Source organism: Lonchura striata, chromosome 8, assembly GCF_046129695.1.
Source record: "Lonchura striata isolate bLonStr1 chromosome 8, bLonStr1.mat, whole genome shotgun sequence".
In the NCBI taxonomy this organism is placed as follows: Eukaryota; Metazoa; Chordata; class Aves; order Passeriformes; family Estrildidae; genus Lonchura; species Lonchura striata.
Window position 1 is genome coordinate 33803097 of NC_134610.1, and position 17956 is coordinate 33821052.

Below are 17956 nucleotides of genomic sequence, written 5' to 3' on the forward strand. Positions count from 1 at the left end.
TCCCTGCCTTATTTCTTTTAGAAAAACATCCTGTTGAACTTCTCAGCTCCCCAGATCTCAGCAGAGATGTAGAAGGCTTCATGCAGTGTGAACTCCCTCTAAAGACAGCTCCTGTTATCAGATGTTCTTTCAGCTCCTCTGAGTCATATGTGCTGAGCGTGTGAGACCAATTAATGTTACCGTCCTTTTTTTACCTTTTTTATTCCGTTGATATTTTTTTTTCCCTTGCAAACAGAGACGAGCGCATGCTTTTTTGCATTTTCTTTCCCTAAATTCTTAATCTCCCTGCCCCTCCTGCAGTGAACCTAATGTCCTCGATGACTCCCCGAGCCTGGCCACTGAGGGCAGCCTCTCTAGGTACAGTGTGAACACTACCTGTCTGTCAGTGTGTGTGCTGGGAAACGAGCTGTTTCCAACCTTCTGTCTCTTCCTCTCACCTTTTGTCACTCTCTCCATCTCTGTCTCTTGTGGCTCATCAATATTCAGGCCTGCAAGTCAAAGGTGTAGCAACCCACCTTCAGTTTTCAGCTTTGATTGCCAATAACTTTGAGAAGGCTAAGGAGAAGGGGAAAGAAAAAGCTGTAGTGAAAGAAGCAGGCTGGCCTTGGGGTTTTCCCCTTGTTTAACAATTGCTTGAAAGGCATGAGAAAGATGATCCATGAGGCATTAGCTGTATCCTGTTATAAGCATTAGTCTGATGGCTTATGTAAAATGGAGACATCTGTTTTTTCATTCATCTCACAATGCTGTCACCACAAAAGACTTAATATCAGTCTGAGGTTTTTTACCATTCACTGATAAAACTAATTATGGTAAGTCCTGTGGAATATAGTGTTTTGCGGGTGCTTTACAATAATTCTCATTAATTTTGCAAAGCATTTTCAATTCTCAAATGACACCTTAGAAGTCTTGCAGGTGGACACCATAAATACATATCTAAAATGGCTCTGTTAGTGCTGGAGTTCAGGTCTAGCTGTTCCTCATTACCCATAGACAGGGGAGCAAACACAAACGGGTCAGGAGTGAACTTCAAAGGGAAGGCTGCACCTTTAACACCCAGATCATGTTAATCATTCTCCCTGCCCTGCTGCTGTGCTCCTGCCTCTCAAGCCATCCTCTTGAGGCTGGAGAGCTGTGGGTCATCCCAAGAGATCCCTGTCTCCTCCCAGGAGAACACAGCCCTGTACATTGGAACACGGAGGGTAACTTGCTGTTTCATCCCTGCACCAGTGGAAGCTGTGGATATGTTGAGGCATTTGTGTGGATGGTTTCTGTTCCATTAGCTTGGGTTTTCATGCTGGTAGTGGCTTTTTGGGATGGGGACAGGCTGCTGTGTCTGTTTGTTCACTCTCCTGAGCTGACAGAAGGAGAGTTAATCATCAGTGCTGTCACCGAGCTCATTCCATGCAATATGGTGTCCTTTGTGTGTGTGAGCCCTGCTCTGGCAGACTGGTCTGTGATGGGTTAGGAAAAGACAGCAGCTCCTTGGCAGAGGCAGGAGTACTGTTAACCTGTTTTTTTGGCAAAGTGAGATGGACTGCATGGTCTGAGCTAAAGAGGTGAAGAAAAATCATTCAGTCAGAGAACTTCCATGTTGTCCCTTTAGCAGCACTAAAAACTCACTACAGTTTTTTAAGAGGATAAAGGGGAAGGGCTGTATCTGAGCTAAGGCCATAATAACCTGATACTTGGTTACATCAGTGCTGGTTTTGAAATGTTTTGATCTTGTTAAGTAATGGGTAGCCACTCCTAATTACGATGGTGAGGCTAAGCACTATGAGACACCTAAGTCAATAAATGTGTTCAAACATGATAATTTATTCTGAACCCTGAAATGTAACCAGCTGCAGAGTGGGTTCCTATTAATTCCTGTCACAAAAATTTTCTCTAGGGACCAGGACACTGTCCTCCACCCTGCTCTATGGTACAGAGATCTCATAAAGCAAATGGGTGAGCAGATGCACTTGGGAGTCAGTTCTGCTGAGGTTTATTATCCTTTTCAAGAAGCAGGCATTAATGTCTTAAGGATGGGAACCAGGGCTGCAAAGCCTTAAGAAGGAATGAAGACACTGCAAATATGTCTAAAAAGATTAGGTTAGATCTCTGTGAGGATGAAAAGATGTTTCAACTGCATTGTTAAATATGAAAATTGGATTCCTCTAAAGGACAGAAGTAATAAAGCAGATGTTGCAGAAGCTTATTGTGCTATGGGGATTATAGTGAAGAGTTAATTTGTCTTTACATTCAAAAATATCAGTTCTGAATAAAGCAGGCTTGAGTTTTTCTGATATAACTTTGATTTTGGCTGGTGCACACTGATAGCTTTTTAGGATCACCTTCTGAATTCACAAGCTGGTGTTTAGTCATAACTTGGATAAAGAAATAAACAATATTCACTAGGGACTAGACCCTTATGGAAGGTAGGAGTCTTAAATTAAATTGTGACAAATACAAAAATAATAAAATCTGTTTCCCATTGTTCTATAGCAATTAGACACAGCCTTGAAGAAAAGCGGGGAAGGCAGGAAGGGGAGAGCACTGAAGTGCTCAGTCAGCTTGGGGTACAGGGCTGAAGAGCATCTTGATCTGTTGTGGTTACAATCTGAGATGACTGGATATTTTCCCAAATCAGAAAGGAAAAAGGTGAAGCCACTGTAATGGAAATCTGTTGCACAATCACATTTCTCTGTAATGTTTGTGGCTATCCTAGCTCCTAACAGGAAAAATCAGACTATATCCACATTGCCAGGGCAATTACAGCAGCAGATTTAATGCTAACTGGGCTGGGATGTATCTGGAAATACAATATATTTAACCCGTTCTCCACTGCCTTGGTGCACCAACCCTCTAATTATATGTCTAGGGACACAAAGTGTCTGCCATGGTGGAGTAGCAAGCATGTACATGTCTCTAATAGACATTGAAACTCATTGCTTCCTTGTTCTGTTTGGTTTGGTTGTTTTTGATTGGTTTGGTTGTTTTTATGTTTGGGTTTTTGTTGTTTGGTTGGGAGTTTGTTTATTTGTTTGTTTTTGCCTGCATGGTTAGTTTTTCTTGTAATTCCTGAACATCACTTCTTTTACTTGCCAACCCAACAAAGTTTGTTTTGGCCCCCACTGTGTGACTGCACTATCTGTCATTCCTTGTAGTGCTGGCAGCATGCATCCATAAATTTGGGTTGGTTTGATCTTTGGCTCACCTCTGCCCTATATAATGGGAGTAACATTAGTGTGCAAATCAACTCCCAACAGAGATATTCAGTGACAGTGCATCTCTGTGTTGGGCAGGAAAAAAAAGTCTTTTTTCTTATTTCCAAAATAAATGTGGCTTATGTCAGTTGGAAAAACTGTTCTTGTAGATCAGATTGCCATGGGTGGGGGAAATATACTGTCAGCTGAAAAGGCACTTGATTTGGTTTCCTTGACTGGGTCCCACGGGCTGTCAGAAAAACAGTGTATTCCTGGTTAGGTCTATAAACAAGGAGAGACACAAAAGGAGGGAGGGCAGGATGCACAAAGCCAACCCTCTGCTGCCATGCTCCTTTTCACAGAAACCACATGGGTAGTTCTGTTCTTTGATGTGAAAAGAAACCCTCACAAACCCTCATGAAGAGAAAGCGTGTAGCTGAAAATCCAGTCACTTGTCTGCAATTTGTGGTCTTTATCATTCTCCTTCTCTCTTTCCTTCTTCAAAATGTGGGGATAGAGAGCAAAAAGACAGCCACAGCAGGACTGTGTTGTGCACGGGCAGCTCTGCACAACTCAGCTGCTCTCGGGTCCACCATTTCCCTGCAATAGGTGTCTGCAATTTTAGCTTGAAAGATCATCCCAGCTTATATCAATTTGTGTTATGATTCAGTACTGGAAGCAAATATCCACCAGGTCACTTAACTCATTTCACTTATGTTATAAACCAGGCTGAAAATCCCAGACTCCAGCAGGAAGACACGAAGTCCAGCTTTTTTTCTGTTTGCCTATTGTTTGTGTTCAGTGCGTGGGAATAGTTTTTATCTCATGTATAGCCTCTGTGCCCTCATACAGTCCATGTTTACCTGTTATCTAAGGACTTTTTCAAGTGTTTTCATATCACATGTGAAGTGAGTTTGTTTCAGCACTGTAGACCATTTTGTACTGAATATAATTGCAGTCTTTATGCTACAGACATGTCTCTTTCCTCACAGAACTAAGAGTTCCTTCATCAAAAATCGTAACAGTTTTTTCAAGCTAGTCCAGTAGACAATTTTTGCAAGAAACTGTTGGAATACTAGGCTCTTTCTAGGGTGCCAACACTTCTCCAGCTAATTTCTACTTCACTCACATAGTGGTAACCACTGTAAAAACTAGAGATTCAGAAGTTTTCATGTAATCCTAGAAACAGAAGATTAAGCAATTTCAGTGCAGTCTCGTTGCTTTAATAAGGAAGGATAATGATGTGATGCTTTTGGACTTACCTGTCATATGTGCTGCAGTCACTGAGTCAAGAACACATCTCTACTAACAGGAGTTAACTCTAGGTGCTCTGCTTATCCCTAGGCAGGTATTTGTGTGGTGTTTGGGATGCTTGGTATGTAAAGCATGACAATATGCTATGGAAAAACTGGGATATATGTTCCAGGGATTAGTGAGTTCATTTGGAAGACCTGTCTAAGGAAGAAAAGGACTCAAATATATCTTGGTTTTTTTTGGCTTTGAGCTTGCTGAAGCTTTTCCTCTTTTTCCAAGGCACTGCAGCTGTGGTGAGATTGCTGAAGGCATGCCCAGGATTATTAGGCTGTAGTCCGTCAATCAAAAGATAAACAGCTTCAGGGTCCCAAGATGTCTCTCTCCTTGAAGTTTCCCACTGTCTCCCCTGCAGAAGTGATAGAAATACATGGATATGATTCAGTGCAAAGTCTGGCATTAGTTTAAATGAAAGGGAAGAAGGAATAAGGCTTTCAGTTCAGGTAACCAGACTTTGCCCCTGTCTTGGTTTGAAAGACAGGTGTCTACCAAGGGAAGCAGGAACTTCCCTTGGAATGGAAAATACAATACCCCCCCTCCAGGTTATTCTAACTTAGAGGGTAAGAGGCTTTCAGGCAAAGGCACTGCGGCCCCGCGCTGTCCCTCACGGGCAATGGCAGTCCCAGCTCAGCAGCAGCTCTCACGAGCAAATGCTCAGCTGGTGTACGAGCAAACAGGGCAGGGCTGGGCCCTGGCAGCAGCAGTGAATTCCCTCCCCAAGCAGCAGCTCCTCCCAAACCCAGGAGCTTTGCCAGCCCCTTCTCCCCAGCCCAATTCGCCTGGTATCTCTGCCCCTCCAAGAGAAAACTCTCATTTAAGAGAGGAAACTTCTCTTGTCTCACGTACATATAGGTTGTATGGTTTCTTAGCAAGAGATGGGACAAAATTCCATGAGAGAAAGAAACAAAAGGAAAAATCCGAAACCGCAACAGCCCCAAAGCAGAGCAGGAAACCCTCCATGTTCTGTTCTGCCAAACCTTGTAAGGACAATCGGTAAATTCTGCCCAAGTGAAGAATGAGCTGCTCAGAAGACAAAGTTTTTCAAGCCTCTCCACAGCCATCCTCCGTGTCTGGTCTGACCATGTCCCTAGGTTTGTCTTCTTCCTCCACCCCTGCATGGTCAGATGATTAGCCTTCATGCTCTTGGGGGTACTGACAAACTCCAGGGAGGTCCAAGGAAGTATCTAGAGAAGAGAATGTTGTTTTCCTTTAGGTTAATGCATGCCAAAGACAAAATGGATTGCAATACTGAATCTTGAACACTGTATATACCAGCTATAGCTGGAAGTTGCCTAAATAGGACCTGTCGCTCAGTGGATTCCAGTCTGGCTTAAAAAAAGCAGCTGCCTGAGTTAAAAGAACTCTGTCTTAACTGTCAGTGACTATTGTAGTCATAAGTCTCTCAGCTAAAGTGTTTTGTGACTGCTAAATGTCCAGTGTTTGGAGGAATACAGTGCTTTGATAAAAATGAGGGGAGGCTGGTATCTTTCTATTAAGTAGGCTGAATGGTCAGTTGAATGGCAGTATGAGATGGTACATAGCCAAGTATGTTTTATTGCTAAAGTTTCTTCTACTGCAGGTTTTCAGATATTTTGTGCCAGTATATTAAAAACCAAAAAGCTCTGTCTGTCTGTCTATCTAATTTTTGTTTACTTGTCTGTTTGTTAGTCACAAAAAGACTTGAGGCTGCAAGTGTTGAGTGTGGGGCCTTGCTCACATAACTCATGCATCCATTATGTGAATGGATCCTTTGTCACTTTGCGTTTGTTTTTTGTTTGTTGACTTAAATTGAAATTAAAACAAGATGACAAAATTGTGATGAGGCCATGGAGTCTTATTTGGGAAGAAAAAAAACGTAGCTTTTACAACACTATCCTTGAATAAAGGAAAAGCAAACAAGAAGGCTTTTGAGCTAGGAAGGTGATGTTCCTGCCTTCACCGATGTGGCAAAGGATGCAGAGAAGTGAGTGCTGCTCAGTGGGATGCATCAATCAATGACTGAAAACTGAAATCTGCAGTTATTTATATTTGGATGCTACCTGTGTGTGGCCAAGTCCTGAATACCATGACTCCACCTCCCACCCTTTCCTAAGCCCCGGAAGCCACAACCCAATAGACATGTCCCCTCCCATCCTTCAAAGATAGTGCTGCTCTTTGAAGTGACTGTGCCATTAGTGGTTGGTCGATCTCTTGTTTATTTATTTACTTCGGTCCCAACTGCCAGGACACCTACTAGTTATGCAGCGTGCTTCTGTACTTGGCCTAATGCTGTCAACGTCTCACAGGGTGGCAAGTGTGCAGAGCGAGCCAGGACAGCAGAACCTCCTCCTGCAGCAGCCCCTGGGGCGGAAGAGAGGCCTGCGGCAGGTGAGGACACAGGCAGTAATAAACCTTCTCTCCCGCTGTGTGATTTGGTTTGGTTTTTCTTGTGTGGGGCTGTTTGGACATGATGTGTGGATGTGATGTGTCCCTTCTACCTAATTTTTGCTACACTAGGGCAGTGCCTTGACTTAGCAGGAGCCATAGCACAAATCATAGGTGTGAAGCCAGGCAAACCCCTAAGAGAAGAGCGGCCCTTTGTTTTCAATTCCTCAGTCTTGTCCTCTATAGTAAAATGCAGTGAACCCCAGCGGAGGGAAGAAATGATGATGTCCGGCTCCAGATCAGAAGGCTGGAGGATAGCTTTATTAAACTATACTATATTACATAATATACTATTTAAAGAGATACTGTACTATTCTACATCTTACTCACCTAACTCAAACCCGTGACTCTCTGCTGAGAGCCCGAGCCACAGCTGGATCCATTGGTCACTGACCCCAAACACCCTTCACCAGAATCCAGCCCAGCCATCACTGCAGGTAAACAATCTCCACACCACATTTCACTGCAGGTAAACAATTTCCACATGGGGAAAGCAAAGGAGCAGAGATAAAGATTGTTTTCTCTTCTTTTCTCTGTGCTTCTCCAAGAAATCCTGTGAGACAGAATTATGTCTCTCTGTCCAGAGAAAGTGAATGTCACAGTCCTCTGCAGGCTTTTTCCTTTTACTATTATTAAATGATGGTCACACAACCTGCCCTGCATTACATTCAGTGTTGAAACTGAAAAAGCACAAAGCCCAGTAGTTCATGTGAAGGAAATGTGTGAGCCATGGAAACCTTAAAACACATACCTGCTAAAAGTAGAGTGAGGGGACATCAGAGGTACAGACAGCGATGATGTGCTCTCGTTTCAGAGCAGAAGCTGTGCAATATGTGACCATACATCAGCCTAACTCTCTGTTCCAATGTTTAGCTTCGACGACCGCTGCTGTCACGTCAGAAGACTCAAACCGAACCTCGGAGCCGTCACGGAGCTCGGCTTTCAACCACGAGACGGAGCATCCAGCCAAAGCCAAAGCCCTGCGGTAGGGCACTGCTGCATTTCCAGAGTTAGACTCACACTGGAAAGTAGAAAATGTTGTGTTTTAGCTTAAAGGAATAGTAGGTTGTTACTAGCTTACATTAAAGTGAAGTCCCAGCAGCTTTATACTTTTTCCTAGTGCACGGATATCCTATCAGAAATCCACGCCCTCAAAACACTCTGATGGTTTCTCCAGAGGTTTTCAAGGTCAAACAGGACATGGACAATGAATGATCTTGTTTCCAAGAGTTGTGGAGAATTTAGGGGATGGGTTTCCTCTAGTCAGGATACCTCATCCAAAACCTCCAGCTGTGCAAGTTTGGAAGATGCTATTGAGAGGAGGAGAAAGAAGGACTGGTCTAAGGGCTGTATATGGAAATGAATGTAGGACAGTTTCAGTCTGTGCTGTATGTTTCCAGGAGTCAGCACTGCCAAGCTGAGCAGGTGGCTGTATTCTGTACCATCTGAAGTGAGCAGTGAGCTTTGGAGGAAACATCTCCAATAGCAAAGGTTACTTGTGAACTTGCTGGGTTTCAGCAGGAGTGTGATGGGGCAACACCAATGCTGGAGATGTTTGAAACAGAAAAGTTAACAAAAAATTATTAAAAGCAGGAGTGGGAATATCAGTTTTACTCTTAAGTTTTTAGTCTAGCAGTATTTACACTGAATAAAAACTGTTCTGTTATTCCTGGCTAGTGGACTTGGTCTGCAGGAATGAGGGGTTATCTGTTGCACCTTTTTTTTAGATTTTCAGCAAAACCTTGGGCAATTCTCTTATCTTTTTGCATGCCAGTTTTTCTTTTTTATTTGAGGGCATCACATGGGAATTGAACGCAGTGTATTCTTCTGGAATGGAAAGATGTTATGGGTGGTATTTTTCTCACCAAGCCATGACAAGGACAGGTGTGCTGGTTAGACTCCAGGAGATCCCAGAGTCTTGCTGTATTGGAAACCCAGGGTAAAAGACTTTTAGATTAGATGCTGATTAGACAGCTTCTGTAACGATGGAAGGAACCACAAATCCTGTCTTAATTGTAAAACCCGCAGGGATTATCTCTCTTCTTTTCTCGTGTATTTCTTCCCAACTGTAACCCTGAGTTTTCTGGGCTTTGCACCCTGCAGCGGAGCAGAAGCGGTCGGTGACGTTCACCGAAGCCCAGCCTGAGGCACCCCCAGCGGGTGCCGTGGACCCGCCGCAGCAGCCGGGCTGCAGCCACAGCAGCCCCCAGGCCAGCGGCCAGCAGGAGCCCCTCAGCAAACCTGTGCTGACTTCCTCTCCTGCCATCGTTGTGGCTGATCTTCACAGCCAGGTAATGTCACTGCTGGGCTTGTAGCCTTGTCCCTCCGCTGCTCCGTCCCAGGCACGGGGAGGTGCTGGGTGCATTACAGCACTGTGATGAAAGCTGGAAACAGGGTAAAGACAGCAAACTCTCCTGTGTGGCTATTCTTTAGATTGTTTGCTGTCAAGCCCCCTGCTTCTATAAAGCCATTCCTTTCCAGGTCAATGCAACAATTCTTAATTTGAAAATCTATTTTCTGTATCTTCCCTTTCCATCTTCCCATCATACAGTGTCCTTCTGGACCCAATCACCAAGGCAAGCTGTCCTCAACAGGTTTTCACAGCTTGCTCCCTGAAAGATGCCCCCTTAGGGAGGAATCCATCAAAGCCTCAGGACTGTTTAAGCATCACATTGCAAAAGAAATTGCTTGTCCAACATATTTCTGTGTTGGTCCCCACTGAGGATTGTGCAGGGACAATCCCAGTCATCCCTTCAGCACATCAGTGACACTGAGATAACTTTTATACACCCAGATATCCAGTGTCATTTGAGGTTATGTCCTTTGCACAAATGCATGATCTCTGTCTTTGGAATCATAGAATGAATCACAGAATGGTTTGGACTCATTCCACCCCCTTCCACTAGCCCAGGGTGCTCCAAGCCCATCCAGCCTGGCCTTGAAGACTTCCAGGAATGGGGCAGTCACAGCTTCTCTGGGAAACCTTTTCCAGTGCCTCACTATCCTCAGTATAAAGGGTTTTTTCCTAATATCTAATGTAAACCTACTCTCCATTTGAAGCCATATGCTAAAAAGATTTAAATGAGGGAGTGTTAATGACTCAAATCAGATAACCTTTCTGATCTGTGATGTAAATTTGATTCACCAGCAAAAGTATATTGTTAAGTATAATTTTAAGGGATTTAATATCTGCAAGTGACTGGTTCTTTATGGTAAAATGTGTATCTGAATGAGAAAATACTTTATAGACCTTCCTTTCCTTTTTTCCCCCCTCTCCCTCCTGCTTTCTCTGAGCCTGACCACCAACTGTCCTCAACTGCAGAGCGAGGCACTCTCTGCTGAGGAGGAGAAGGAGAAAGAGGAGGGCTTGGAATCCCGGCCAGCAACAGCACAGAGCACCCCTCCCACCCAGCTCTCTGACACCGAGGACTACACTGGCCTGGAGACCACCAGCTTGCTGCAGCATGGGGACACTGTGCTGCACATCAGTGAGGACAACGGCATGGAGAATCCTCTGCTGGCCACTCACTTCAGCTTCACGCACGTGGAGCTTGGGGAGACGGATGTTGATCTCGATGAATCTCACGTTTAACTCATAGGGAAGTACAGTAGTGGGAGGAGGAAGTGTTTACCTTTCCTTAGAGTTCCCTGCTAAATAGTAACTAATTAAAGCAAAAGCACTTTATTATCCAAAAGCAGGAAATAGCTATCAGCCAGGTGCTATAGACTGGCACATTCCTATTTGTGAGATCTCATTTCAGTTCAGGGCAGGACCACAGGACCCAAGAATTGGTACAGAATTCTCAGGACAGGGGTGTGTAGGCAGACGTGGTCCACAGAGCCCTGATCTGGCAGCCATGTACTGTGACCAGCAGCCTCACTGGGTAATGGGCAGTTGGACTGTGTGAGACAGAGAAGTCTCTTCTGAGACTGTGCCTGAGATTTATTTTTGTAGCACAGCAGCTGAATCCAAGGCTCTTACACTTTGAAAACAGTGAAAACACTGACAGAACGTACCAATCTAAAGCTTGATTTTCTCAAGCCTGGGACCATTGTTTCTAACATGCAGAACAACAAATAAGCGCCATAAAGCAATTAGACTTTTTTTTTTTTTTTTTTTTGGCACTGCAGACTTTAGTTGAGTTTATTTTTGTCTGTTAGTTCCATTCCACTCTGTAAAATATTGCCCTTGTGCTACAAAAATATTTTCTCTGTAAAACTAAATACAGTATATAGCATAAGCAGGAATGCATGTGCTGTCCACAGACACAGCTGGGCAGGGGCTGAGTGGTCTGCAGGTGGTATAAATAACCCACATTCTCCTGCTTTAATGTACTGAGCTATTCATCTCCAGAGTTTAAAAAAATATTCCAAGAAACTGCATCTGGAATGTGTGGACCTTCTGGTCCCAAGCAACTGCTCCCCTGATGCTGTTGGATGTATGTAGAGGGATTTAAATTATTTATATATGGTATTTTCATGTCACTATATATATATATATAAATATATATGTACATTGTAAACAAAAAATGGATATTGCAGGGCAGACACTTGATGAAATAATCTATTTTTGGCATGCTGAGATTGTATTTTAAAAGGTTCCATTTTATGTATGTAACGTTCATGGCTGCAAGTGTTAGATAAATGTATGTAACATTTATAGAAGGTGGAGATCCCTGGGGGGATCAGCTGAAGTCACAGCTGAGTTCAAGGGTTTTTCTGCAGCATCATGGAATTACACTGAATTGTGAATTTAGCCATTAGCTGCTGACAGGCAAACTGCAAAATAGCTGTGAAACAAACCATGAAATCATAAGCAATGCCCAAAGATACCCTTGGGAATCATACACTGCCTTTTTTGGCTCATGTTAGACTAACTGGAGTTTATAATCATGCCGTTATTGTGCAGAGGAAAATGTTTTGGATCATCCTGAGAGTATCTAAAATGTGCTCATTACCACTTTGGCTTCTGAGGGCTTGCAGTTTTGACACACACATCATAAACCAGCCTTACTAAGGAGGGAAATGGTATCCTTGTAGCCATCTCCAAAGAAAGGACTTGCAGCTCTCCTCAGGGGCTCTGCAGTAGCTGTTGCAGTGCTACCCTTTGGAGGCTGCCTTGCTGCTTAGTGCAGCCCGTGGGTTTTCCTGGGGCTAAGAGCATTAACCACACACCTGGCAGCAGGTTTCAGCCTGTGAAGCCCACGGAGCCTTAGGCTGCGCTGCCTGGCATTTGCCAGATGCTCACATTTGACAGGAGCTGTGCACACCAGTCTGGGCAGGGAACTCAGTCACATTAAACCTCTGAAGAGAGAAAAAGCCATTTTTGTCCCAGGTGCTGAGCGTGCTCTGCTACCACTCCATTGGTGAGAGAAAGAGAATCTCAGCATGTCTTGGGAACAGCAGGGCTGGAAAACAAACTATTTTTATAGTTCACCACCTCTATCCCCCACATATCTGGGGCTATGTGATATACAGGTGGTGCTCTAATGCAGCTCCAAAGGGTTCTTGGTCTTGTAAGAGGTGAAAGTGTCCCAGCAGATGTCCTGGATAACAAACTGTTTCCTCTGCTGATCAAAACATGCTGTACTGCTTTTATCTCCTTAGTGCACTGGAGCCTGTGCCAGCTACCTGTAGGATGCTGCTTTAGATTAGCTCCTAGCTCAGAGGTCACTCCAAGAATTGCTGAATTCCAGATGTTAAGATTTATTATTAACATTGACGCACAAATGAGGAAAAAACCCACAGCTTTGCTTTCAAGTCCCAAGGTAGGCTTGGTCACTGGCAGTCTGGGGGGAGGAAAACTTCAGGCAGGAGCCAAGGAAACGGCTGGGACACAACACATACAGAATTCATGGTGCACTTTACAGAGCGACCTTTTCTGCAGAAAATGAGGAAACATCTTCCTTAATGAAAAGTAGAGGCCTTCCCACAGTACTCTCCTCTAGAGATGACAAAATAACTGTGATTTACTTCATTTAATTCCATGTATATAACGTTCAAGTTTCAAGTTTCCAGTGCCACAGGTGAATCCACAGTAGTAAGCCATAGCAAGGACTAAAATGCCTCTTTTTAATGTCTACCCTACTAGAAATCAATGCAACTTATAAATGATGTATTCTGCAATTTAGTTTTATGCAGGTGGCTGGGCAGCTGGCTTTGCTTTTGTGGGATGAGTGCTCAGAGGTGGCACAGCCAGGCCAGCCCGTCAGCCTGACTGCTGCGTTTTACTGTCCCATCAGCTGCAATTAATGCCGTCCTGATGAGCGGCATACCAAGTACTTTAGGTGGTTCGTGCTTTCCTCCGGTATCTCTGTTCCAGAAGCGGTGTTATTTCTGCTCTGAAGACACACGCTGCTGCTGTCCATAGTGTTAGACCTCGCCTTAAGCGCATGTCGTGTTCAGCAATGTGCGGCTGTGCCCGTCTTGTCCGCGTGTCAGTCGGTCCCGTTGCCTCAGCATTTTATGCAAACGTTGTCCCGAGGATTAAATACAGAGGAACGACGGCAAAGGACAGAGTTCTGTGTTCGAGCGTGTTGCGTAACGCGGTCGGTGCCCGGCGCTCTGAGGGGTTTCATGCGCGGTTCTGTTCCGGGATACCGACGTGTTCATGTTTACCCTCCTGCTCCCAGCCCCGCGCGGGGGGGCGGACCGGTGCTTTGGGGGGCACAAAACACACTCGGTCGGGAGCTAGAAAGCGCCCACACAAGGGTTATGACCACTACTGATGTTCTTAGTCCCGCCCCTGCGGGCCGGCAGGGCGGAGCAGCGGCCCAAGATGGCGGGGGCGCCGCCCCGGCCCGCCCGCCGTCCCGGCAGCCGCCGCGGCCGCAGCCATGGCGTCGGGGTGTCGCATCGGGCCCTCCATCCTCAACAGCGACCTGGCGGCGCTGGGCGCCGAGTGCAGCCGCATGCTGGACTGCGGGGCCGACTACCTGCACCTGGATGTAATGGACGGGTAACGCCGGGGCCGGGCGGGAGCGGCAGGGGCGCGGGGGGCGGGCGGAACGGCCCGCTCCTCCCGGCCGGCACGGGGTAACCTGCGGGCGGGCGCGTCTCTCTCTTCGGCCCCAAGACACTTCGTCCCGAACATCACCTTCGGCCACCCCGTCGTGGAGAGCCTGCGGAAGCGGCTGGGCCAGGAGCCCTTCTTCGGTAAGCGCCGGGGGCTGCGGGGCGCTGCCGCTGGGCGCGGGACGCGCCCCACCGCCCGCTCGCTCTCCTCTTGCAGACATGCACATGATGGTGGCCAAGCCCGAGCAGTGGGTGAAGCCCATGGCAGTCGCCGGCGCAAACCAGTACACCTTCCATCTAGAAGCGACCGACAACCCCGGGGCGCTGATAAAGGACATCCGGGAGAATGGCATGAAGGTGAGGGAGTACACGTTGTGCTCGGCTTGACTAACAGCTGCCTTGCTGGCAGGTTCTCTGTGGTGACCAGTGGTAGGACCTGAGGGAACCTGCAGCTGTCTCAGGGGAGATTTGGGCTGGATGTCCGGAAAAAGTTCTTCCCCACAGGGTGGGCGGGCACTGGACAGGCTGTCCAGGGAATGGTCACAGCCCCAAGGCTGCCAGAGCTCCAGGTGTGTTTGGACAAGGCTCTAACCTTGTAGGTGCCTTCCAACTCAAGGTATTTTGATTCCATTATTTTATGGAAAACTCATTGTCGCCACTTCAGGTGCTCTAGGATCGGCACATGCAGCCCTAACACACACTGTGCATGAAGTCAGTCTTCAATTTTCATGAATCTGGAATTTTTAAATAAAGAAGCCTGTTCTTCCTGCCATTACACAGTTGTGTAAATATGTTCCTAGCTATCTGTACTGAGCTCAGGCCAGTCTTGCCCTAAGGTGCCCTTGGATTTGGCTTCCCTTTGCAGGTTGGCTTGGCCATCAAGCCTGGCACTACAGTTGAACACTTGGCACCTTGGGCCAATCAGATAGACATGGCTTTGGTGATGACAGTAGAACCTGGGTTCGGAGGACAGAAATTTATGGAAGACATGATGCCAAAGGTAAACTGTGTTTCTCTTTCATTATTTATTGAGCTAAAAGCTAAATAACAGTAGGGAGTAGTGAAGTAGATAAACCTTTTCTAGGTGTATGAGAAGCTGTAGGGTAGTAGATCAGTGCTCAGCTTTTTATGTGGTTCCTCAGGTTCAGTGGCTCAGGACACAGTTTCCCTCCTTGGATATAGAAGTGGATGGAGGAGTGGGGCCTGACACCATCCATAAGTGTGCAGAGGTAAGAGCTTGCAGCAGAACATTTTCAGTCACTGTGCTGAGAGACTTATCAACTCCCAGAAAATAAAGCTGAGGAGAAATTTTTAGTTTTCAGAGGGAACTGTAAAACACATTTAACATCAAAATCTTTTTGAGGTCTTATTTTGTGCCTATTTTTTAATAGTAGCTATTGAAGCCTCCCCTAAGCCAAAGAACATTGTTTCTTTTATGTTGATGTAAATAGGAGCAATGTGCTGGAGAAATTATGTATTTGGGGACGAGCTGTATATTGTGAACTTGATCTGAGGTTGCAGTTAGTGACAGTTATGTCACCTGTGTCCCAGCTGTTGGCACAGCAGCCCAGAATTCCCTGGGTGCTTTGCAGGCAGTGGCTGTGTGGCACGGACTGAGCAGGGGTTTGCTGTCTCCCAGGCAGGTGCCAACATGATTGTGTCTGGCAGCGCTATCATGAAGAGCGCAGACCCCAGGTCTGTGATCAACCTCCTGAGGAACGTGTGTTCAGAAGCAGCCCAGAAGCGCAGCCTGGATCGATGAGACCTGCCCAAGCCGTGTTCCGCAAGGCTCTGGGCGTGCAGGAGAACCCTTTTCTCGTGCATAAGCGGGGGCTGGATGAACACCAACTACAGAAACTTCTTGCTGCTGAACAGAGGAATCATTCCTTCACTGCAATGAAGCAAGCAGCAGTGGGAACGTTCTGGCTGTCTTTCAGGGTTGGAAATGCAATGGTTTGAACCTGTCTCTTGATTTTGTGGAGGCTAATTTTGTGGCACAACCTCTAATGCTGACTGGGTTGAACTACAGTCAGTTTGTTGCTTGCTAGAAGAGTGTAGCATCACCGCAAGAATCTCTCTTGTGGAAGACTCTTAATCAAACTGCCTTCTGCTGTCTGTATTTTGTCATTTGATCTGTGCATTCCTACAAAACTTTGTCCAATACTGCATTAAACACCCCTTCCTTGGTGTGTTAAGTTCTTGAAGCTGACTGTCACAAATAAGTGGGTAAGTTTAGGGAAAAGGCAACTTAAGAGGGCTAAAATCCCAGTGATGGTAGAAATGTTCCTGTAATTGCCTCTATTGCATTGGAAGTACTTAGACTATAGAAATCCAGCATCAGATAAGTCAGTGCAGCATCTTTACTAGATCATGAAGTAAGGAATATTTTCTCACTTACCTTTCAAATAGCCAGTTAACACAGCTGTGTCTGAAATTCCTGGAAGTGATGGAATTCCTCAGAAGAATGCTCTTCAGATAAGTAAAATGCTTTTTCTTGCTCCACAATCTCCTCGGTTTGTACATGTGTCTGAGTAAATGATTAAGATGGTGACACAGAAAGGGTACCTGCTGAAGAGCTATGCAGATTGAAATGCCTGCAGATGGGTCTGTAAAACAGCTTGTGGAACCAGTCATGAGTCCTTTGGTTTCCTGTGTCCACAGGCCTGGCCTATTCGGGCACATGAAAGGTGAGTTACAGTGGAACTAGAGTTACTAGAGGAAGACTGAGCAGGCCACTTTCAGGCAGACTTGTCTCCCATGGCTCTAATTAGCATTGCTGGCTCTTAAATATTTCATGGTGTTCTGTGTGGCATTTTTCCTTTAAGTTGCAATTACAGAAGAGTTGCAGTCTCCTGCCTTGGGGGGCCAGGCCAGGAGGCTCAGCAGCTGCAATCTGCACAGGGCCAGAGTTGGGTCTGTTCTGTTTGCAGCAGCTGCAGCCCCTTGGAGCCCTGTGAGGTGCCCCCAGCGAGGGGCAGTGCCCTTGGTGAGCAGCACGAGCTAGGGCTAGTTCAGACACTGCAGGAGTATCTCAAAGTGCTGACTTGGCTTGTTTTTCTGCATGGTTAATTGTGGTTTAGGTGAACAAATTTCTTCCTGTTTCCACTTGCAGCCCCATTTGGGAACTAGCACAAGAAAAATGGAGTTGTCTGAACCTATTGTACTGAGGTTTTTCAGAAGGGGTTTGCCAAAAGCAAGCTTGGCCATAAAGGCTGTAGTCCCAAGGGTGTTGGGTGTGTGTTAGAGTAGCTTATCCATGCTTCTGGAAAGAACCAGTGTAGAGTTTAGTGTATGCATGACAGTCATGGCTGTGGTAGCTAAAATGCAGACTGGCCAGCCACCAGCTGAAATGAAAATGCTAGTTCAGGTTGTGCAGTCTGGCTTTTCTTGCTGTTGAAAGCAGTAGGACAACAGGTGTAGTATACTAACCTCCTGCAGTTGAGTGTAAGCTGGGTTGAAAGGGTAATCAAACTATTTCTGTTTTCCTAATTAATTTGGGGGTGACATCCAAGTTGTGCTAGTTAATTGATGGTACTGGGCTTTGTGGAAAGTATGTTCTCTGTTCATAGGTTGTAACCATTTTGCAGTTGTTTTAAGGATGGTAAGTTTGCACTTGCATTGACTCGAAGTGGGAGAGGTGTTACAAAGTAAAATTACTTAATTGCTTCTGTCTGAATCCCCCTCAGTGGTTTTATGCAGATGACTCCTACTGCAACAGCTTTTTACAGATCTAAGGTTAAATCTGTTAGTGACCATGACCAAGAAATCACAGTGATGAGTATTCCTGTTTTAATGCTTGAGACTCTCAGTTTCTCACCTGTGTCCATTTACCAAAGTGATCTCTTTGGGACTGGTTTACACCTGCTCTGTACTCAGTAACAAGCCCTGAGTCCCAGGACTGGATGAAAACCCAGAGAGCAGCTTGCATGGTCTCCCCAGGGCTGACTAAACCCCAGGCCCTTGAGATGTTGCAATCCTCTGATAAGGTTTCAGCAGTCAGGGAGAGCACAGCCTGTTGT

At 45.7% G+C, this 17956-nt stretch overlaps 2 protein-coding genes across 14 annotated transcripts in view; both read left to right on the top strand.

Moving 5' to 3' along the window:
* Positions 1-13441, top strand: part of UNC80 (unc-80 subunit of NALCN channel complex) — a 127855-nt gene extending 114414 nt beyond the window's left edge. For 11 of the 13 annotated variants that reach the window (XM_077785173.1, XM_077785174.1, XM_077785183.1 and 8 more), the window contains 5 exons: positions 301-357; positions 6785-6866; positions 7797-7908; positions 9027-9214; positions 10246-13441. In XM_077785173.1, the coding sequence (XP_077641299.1) occupies positions 301-357; positions 6785-6866; positions 7797-7908; positions 9027-9214; positions 10246-10515 (709 nt within the window). In that variant the 3' untranslated portion in view covers positions 10516-13441. The remainder of the gene's footprint in view (positions 1-300; positions 358-6784; positions 6867-7796; positions 7909-9026; positions 9215-10245) is intronic. The other 2 variants (XM_077785179.1, XM_077785185.1) reach the window with 1 other exon arrangement.
* Positions 13442-13735: 294 nt separating this feature from the next.
* Positions 13736-16442, top strand: RPE (ribulose-5-phosphate-3-epimerase). Its single transcript, XM_021532509.3, has 6 exons — positions 13736-13881; positions 13999-14078; positions 14155-14294; positions 14803-14937; positions 15080-15166; positions 15577-16442. Exons 1-6 carry the CDS (start codon positions 13760-13762, stop codon positions 15697-15699), a joined length of 687 nt encoding a protein of 228 aa, XP_021388184.1. The 5' UTR covers positions 13736-13759; the 3' UTR covers positions 15700-16442.
* The last annotated feature ends 1514 nt before the right edge of the window (positions 16443-17956 follow it).

What these genes read in the sequence shown, in the direction of transcription:
- RPE (XM_021532509.3), top strand. Translation starts at nt 13,760, where the DNA reads ATGGCGTCGGGGTGTCGCATCGGGCCCTCCATCCTCAACAGCGACCTG. An exon ending in CACCTGGATGTAATGGACGG is followed by an intron (nt 13,882 to 13,998) that starts GTAACGCCGGGG and finishes TTCGGCCCCAAG; the next exon opens with ACACTTCGTCCCGAACATCA. An exon ending in TCCGGGAGAATGGCATGAAG is followed by an intron (nt 14,295 to 14,802) that starts GTGAGGGAGTAC and finishes TTCCCTTTGCAG; the next exon opens with GTTGGCTTGGCCATCAAGCC.